The sequence below is a fragment of the Haemorhous mexicanus genome, chromosome 31, assembly GCF_027477595.1.
Source record: "Haemorhous mexicanus isolate bHaeMex1 chromosome 31, bHaeMex1.pri, whole genome shotgun sequence".
NCBI classification, from domain to species: domain Eukaryota; kingdom Metazoa; phylum Chordata; class Aves; order Passeriformes; family Fringillidae; genus Haemorhous; species Haemorhous mexicanus.
In genome coordinates this window covers 174487-181189 of record NC_082371.1, presented here as the reverse complement: position 1 = coordinate 181189, position 6703 = coordinate 174487, and the positions used below count along the sequence as shown (strand labels likewise).

Here is a 6703-nt window from a genome sequence, read left to right as displayed (position 1 = left end):
TTAGCGATCCTGAATTTTTTTCCCATACCAACACTGAACTTAAGACTTTTCAACTATATACATACATGCATTATTCAAATTATATATATGTATATATTTATTTATATATATATATATATATATATATATATATATATATATATATATATATAAAAATATACACACACACATCAAGATACAGCTACAGGTGCAGTGGCATCATGGACAGCTCACCCAAAGATAAGATCTCTTTGAGGGATACATCGTGTTTCTCCAACTTATGTGTCACCAACCAGGTGCAACCTGGTCCTTGAGTAAAAACAATCCCATCAGTGGGTTTGCCATTTCCAAACTGTTTTCCCTAACAGGCCCCTCAGCTGTACCACAGGGACTGTGAAAAACGGGTATTTTATGACTGGCTTTTCACAAATATTAAAATGAGTATTATATGTGTTGTGTTAGAAAGTAATGCTGTATTAATTCTCTTAAGTAGTGTCTTAAATATAGTTTTAGGTTATAACAAAATATTAAAATAGAAACTATGCTATGTAGGATACTTTTTTTCTAAAGGAAGGACTTGCACCAAGATAGCAGCCACAGGACACCTAAATCTTTCAAAGAGAATTTACTGTTCCATTATCAGGAGAAACTAATTTCTTCCTGCCTCGCTCAGACAGGAAGACACCATTAGGATTATGAGGAAGAAGCTGACAATGACCAGACAGATTCCTGTATTTGAATGGAATTTATGTATCATGTATGAGATGTATGAATATTCAACAGGCTATTGTTTTTAAGGGTTAATCCTTTGTTAACGAGTGTCCTTTTTCAGACTTAGGCTGCCCAGAAAAAGGTACCCAGACATCCGTAACTCTTTGTTTCTATTGTCTCATATTGTCCTAATTCAAATTGTCCAAATTATTATTACTCTAATTGTATTACTACTTTTATAACCATTTTATTACTATTAAACTTTTAAAATTTTAAAAACAAGTGATTGGCGTTTTTCACAGGGACCTTATCTCCATCTACAGTGTGAAGGGACTCTGGTGTTGACTGGCCATGTAGCCTTTGCTGAATGCTGATCCCAGTGCTTGAAAGTACTCCCATGCAAGCCCTTAGAGTGGTTTTCAACAGTCCATGATACTGTTCAACCTTCCCAGCAGCTGGTGCATGGTAGGGGATGTGAAACACCCACTCAACACGGTGCTCTTGTGACCCCGTGGTAACTAAGCTATTCCTGAAATGAGTTCCACAATCTGACTCAATTAGCTCTGAGGTGCCATATCACCACAGGACTTGTTTTTTCAAGCCCAGGATGGTGTGCTGGTCAGTAGTGTGAGGCACTGGGTGCACCTCCAGCCATCCAGTGTTTGCGTCCACCATGGTGAGCACATAGCACTTACCTTGGTGGGTTTGTGGCAGTGTGATGTAATCAAACTCCCAGGCCTTTCCATACCTGCACTTATTCCAATGCCCACCATTCCTCAGAGGCTTTACTCTTTTAGCCTACTCAACGGCAGCACATCTCACACGCATGGGTAACCTGGGAGATGGTGTCCATGGTTAAATCCACCCCTTGGCCTTGTGCCCACTTAGAAGTGAAATCTCTGCCCTGATGACCTGAGGCATCATAGGCCCATGGAGCCAGAAACAACTCTCCTTTGTGCTGCCAGTCCAGATCTACCTGCGATGCTTTGACTGCAGGAACCTGGTTTGCGAGTTCGTCATTCCGATGTTCCTTGTTGGCTTGACTCTTAGGCACATGTGCATCTCCATGGTGAACTCTCACAATCAGCTTCTCCACCTGGATGGTGATGTCTTGCCACATTTCAGAAGCCCAGATGGGTTTCTCTTTACATTGTCAATTGGCCTCTTTCCATCTGTCCAGCCACCCCCACAGAGCATTGGCTGTCATCCATGAGTCAGCACAGAGGGAGAGCTTTGGCCACTTCTCTCGTTTGGTGATGTCCAGAACCAACTGGACAGTCCAGGCAAGGTGTTCAGTTGCTCAATTCCTTCTGTTTCCACAGCAGCGATTCCAAAAGCCCATCGACCTCCCTTTGGGTTTTCGAAGTACCTGTTCCTGAGGTAGTCAATGCCCAGGATCTATGGGGCATCTGGGCCACTTAGAATGGAGTGTTTCTGCCAGTCTTTCCCAGTCAGGGAATATGCATAAATGGGCATAAAGCTGATACAATATCAGGTATAAAAGACTGACCCACTATTTTTGTCCATGAGCTTCTGGCATTTTGCCATGCTCCCAAGCACTGTCCTTTCTGCTCTGCTGATTTTTTTTGTTCTCAGTAAAACTTCTATAACTCATTCCCACTTGGGGTCTGGATTGTTTATAACAGGTGGTCAGCCAGAGTGATCACCCACTTCTTTTGTTAACTCACTCACCTGCCATCCATCCATGGGGCATCACCCCCTCTTTCTTCCAGCATATTTCAGATGAAAAATCACCCCCTCGTTCTTCCAGCATATTTCAAATGAAAAATTTCACTAATAAGACTAAACCCATAACACAACCCCAGAGTGGGACAGGTGGGACAAGGAACCTCAAGGCTCCTCCAGCCCTGTGGGCAGCTCCTCCCAAACAGCTCTGAGGCCAGGGAAGGATGGAAAACACCATCTTCTCAGAAACATAGTTTATTGGAAAATTTAGTCAATGCAAATGGAACCCCAAATCCTTGGGGAATTGGAACTGGATCCTGGTGGGGCTAGGCCTAGGAGGGGGCTCTGCTGGCTTGGCTCTGGGCTTTGCGCTCCACCTGGGCACAGTACTTTTCAGGCATTCCAGTGGCTCTGCTGAGAAAAGAATCCATTAGGCTCCCAATGGATCTGGGACCACGGCCCCACAGCAGGTCCTGTTTGCTGAGGATGCAGAGGAAGCTGGGAGGTGGGCCAGGCTTGGACACCAGGAAGGACTCGGGGAGCCCAAGGAGCCCAGGGAAGCAGCACTGGCAGCCTCTGACCTGAACTCCTGCAGCTTCTGCTGCCTGAACTGGGTGAGGCGCTGGCTGCGCTGCCGGACCTCCTGCTGCTGCTGCTGGCCCTCCTCAATGACGGCCGCCCGCTCCCTCTGCCGCCGCTGCTGCAGCTCCTGGATCTGCCGCCGGAGATCTTCGGCATGGGCGCGCTGCCGGAGCTCCCTCTGCTCCTGCTCCAGCTTCTCCCGCTCCAGCTGCTCCTGATGGGCCCTGTGGGAGAGCCGGGCTGGCTCAGGGACCCTGCCACAGCCCCCCACACCTGGCACAGCACCTGGGCTGGCACTGGAGCCACCAGAGCCACCAGCTGGAACTGGGAGCCCCCTGGCCACCACCTCAGCCATCCCTCAGTCCCATGTGCCTCACCTGAGCACCCTCTGGAATTCCTGGCGGTCTTGCTGCACCTGCATGGCCAGGTACTGCTCCTTCTGGGCCACCTGCTCCAGCCGGTCCTGCTTCAGCTGCTGCTCCAGCTCAGCCTTCTTCCGCGCCTTCTCCAGCTCCTGCCGCCGCCATTCCCGGTCTGCAACCTCTTGGTTCCTCTTGGCCCTCAAAGCATCCTGCCCAAATAGGGGACAGTGCTGGGCTTCCCTCAGGGGCAGCTATGGAAGCCCTTGGCTGTGGCTTTGGCTCTGCCAGCACTGTTCCAGGATATCCCCTGGCTCCAGGGGCTGGTCCTACAGACCACCCACATCCAGGGGCACTGCCTTTTTGCCAGTCTGGGGACAGGGACGGTGGCAGGGGAGCACATCACCTGTTCCTGGGCCACTCACCTGCTCTGCCTGCCAGTCTTGGGCCTGCTCCTGTGTGGCTCTGAGCCAGGCCAGCTCCTTCTCCTTCTCCAGGCGCAGTTGTTGCCGCTCCGCCTCCAAGGCAGCCTCGCGCTCCTACAGGGGACAGAGTCCCAGGGTGTGGGACAGAGTCCCAGCGTGGGACAGAGCCCCAGAATGGGACAGAGCCCTGGGGTGGGACAGAGCCCCAGGACAGCTCCTGCAGCCCCTGCCCAACCCACCAGGAGCCCACTGCTCTTACAGCCTTCTGCCGCTGCTGCTCCAGCACCCGCTCATCCTCCAGCCTCTCCTGCTCCCGCTGTTGATCCTTCAGCCTCTGGCTTTCCACATTGAAACGTTTAATATCAGCATGGATTTGCTTTAGTCGCTCCTGTTTCTGCTCCCAGGCCTGGAAATGCCATGCATGTTGGAGACCACCAAGCCAAGTGCTCTTTCATCCTCGTCACTCAGGGCAGGCAGGCTTTGGACCACATCCCTGGGATGTCACAATGTCCCCAAGGGACCAGAATTCTGATCCTGCTGGCTACTGTTCCCACTCCCTGAGTGTGGCTGATCCAGCTCTGCCAATCCTGTTCCAGTCAGGTGGAAACCTCCCTGCACCCCCGTTCCCTGCTCCCACCTTCCGATCCTCCCTCTTCATCTGCTCCAGTCGCTCCAGCTGCCTCTGGCCCTCCTGGTACAGCTCCTCAGCCCTCAGCGCCCGCTCCTCTGCATTCTGCTCCATCTGTTTCACAATGCCCTGCCGAGCTCTGGGAATACGAGAGCAGAAGGGTTTCCTGTGGCTCCATCCTGCTCCCCATCGTGGGAACGCTGGCATGGGCAGAACTGGTGTGGTTGGAATGGGCCAGATGCCTCCATGGGGAAGAGGGAGCCTTCTGCCAACCTCATCAGCTCCTGCTTCCTCTGGCGCTCCAGCTCCTCCTGGACCTCCATGCCCTTCTCCCGCTCCACTTCCATCATCTTGTCCAGGCGCTTCTCCTCCTCCACCAGTTCCTTGTGGATCATCCGCTTCTCTAGGACTTGCTTGTCTCGGATCATGTTGCACTTGGCATTGAGGAACAGCTGTGGGGACAAGAGGTGTCTGTGGCTCAGAGCCACACTGGGGCATAGGGAGCAGGGAGGGCCAGGGAAGGAGGGGGAGAGCCTCGGAGCACGAGGAGCAGGGGAAGCTCAGCAGTGCCAGGTGACAGAGGGGAGCCCCGGCCCTACCGCGTTCAGTTCCCGCATGTCTTCTTCCTGCTCCAGCCTCATCCTCGTCGCTCGCTGCAGCAGCTTCTGCTCCTCCTGCTGCAGCTCCTCTTCTACATCTCTCCAAAGGTCCCTCTTGTCCTCCAGTTCTGCCTTTTTCTGCTCCTCGATCTGGGCCTTTTTCAGGGCTTCCTGTGGGGACAGAGAGCACTGCCCAATCCTTCCTGAGGGTTTGCAGGGGTCACACTTCAGATGTCACATTCCTGACACTGCATGGGGACATGTTGGGCTCCTGGGGCCCTGGCACAGCATGGGCACCCCTCCCCACACCTCTGGGCGGACACCCCATGCCCTTGGAAGGCTGGCAGTGATAGGCACAATTTCAGGGATGCTGCCCAGCTCTCAGTGGAGCCCTGAGCCCTGTAGCCTCCCCTGTGCCCCAAAATGTGGTGGACAGAGGGAGACCCCCCAGCGGGAGCCATCACCCCTCAAACCCATCTGCAGAGCAGGAAAAGGGGGAAGCAGGAAGGGAAATGCCTACAAAAGCAGCGTCCTGTCTGGCTCTCAGGGTCTTCAGCCTGTCCCAACGCTCCACCTCAGTTGGGGCTTGAGCTGATTCCTTGAGTTTCTCAAATTCCTTTTCTCCAATGATGAGACATGGTTGGGGCTTCTCCTGGGGAATGCTGGGGAGCACAGGGAGAGAGCTCAGTGGCAGACCCCAACAGGTCCCTGTGCTCCCTGAGCTGCCCACTCAGCCACCAAGCCAGCCTAGATCAGTGTGGGAAGTGTTGGGGAAGCTGTGGGGACCTGCTTCTCTTGTTTTGGGGTGAGGCAGGAAGGGAAAGTGGGGTGAAAGTGGCACCAGGCTGAGATGCAGGGGCAGGATCCCTGGGGGTGGCCAGGGCTCACTGCCAGTCCCTGCTCCCCAGAGATTTTGGGATGCTGCACTGACACCCATTCCCCCAGAACCCCTCAGGGCTTGGGCACAGCCTTACATGAGGTCCCGGATCAGGTCCCTGGTAATGATTCTGGTGGTCTTTGGTTTGTATCTGACAGAGGGCTGTGATTCAGGCTGTTTGGGCACATCATGAAGGATCACAATTGGGCTGCTGGAGCCCTTGACCTGTGGGAAAGGACAATGTGAGGTATCCGAAATCCCCACACTCAGTGCTCCCTGGACACCAACTGATCCTGGGAGGAGCTCTAGACCCTCAGTCGGGACATGCCCTTGTGGGCACGACCGAAAGGGGCCGGAGGGGCTGGGGGTCAGAGGAAGACCGGGGGCAGACCTTGGGAAGGAGAGACTGAAGTCCTGGTGGGCGAAGCTGCCGACGGCGCGGGAGGAGGGACCCCGGGGAGGAGTCTCCGGGACGGAGGGACCGAGATTTTGAGCCGGTAGTCGCAGCTGCCATGGCGCTGTCATAGAGTGTGGGAGGTGTGACAATGTCCTGGAGCCGACATCCCAATGTGACGGGACCAGCGGTTGGGATGTGTCTGAACCGATTGTGACAACGTGCCCAAAGCCACTGTCGAGATATGTCGGGACCGACTGTTGCCATGGCAGCGCCCCCAACAGCTCCCGGGACTCGCAGGATGTCCTGCAGCAGATGGGGGATGGGGGACGGGGTATGTTAGTGCAGAAGCTCCGAGAGCTGGGAAAGGCAAATCCAAGGGAAGGCAGATATGATATTGCAGCAGCCAAGAGGCGCCTGAGTGTTATAGATACATATTGTAATAATGGCTTTTTGCAAATAT

The 6703-nt window shown here is 53.5% G+C and overlaps 1 protein-coding gene across 1 annotated transcript; it reads right to left on the bottom strand.

The window, feature by feature from the left end:
• Positions 1 to 2615: 2615 nt before the first annotated feature.
• On the bottom strand, positions 2616 to 6076 carry CFAP45 (cilia and flagella associated protein 45). Its single transcript, XM_059871452.1, has 9 exons — positions 5944 to 6076; positions 4970 to 5140; positions 4644 to 4822; positions 4380 to 4509; positions 4002 to 4148; positions 3743 to 3856; positions 3336 to 3529; positions 2958 to 3182; positions 2616 to 2790 (listed from the first exon to the last, which is right to left on the bottom strand). Exons 2-9 carry the CDS (start codon positions 5009 to 5011, stop codon positions 2709 to 2711), a joined length of 1113 nt encoding a protein of 370 aa, XP_059727435.1. The 5' UTR covers positions 5012 to 5140; positions 5944 to 6076; the 3' UTR covers positions 2616 to 2708.
• Positions 6077 to 6703: the final 627 nt, after the last annotated feature.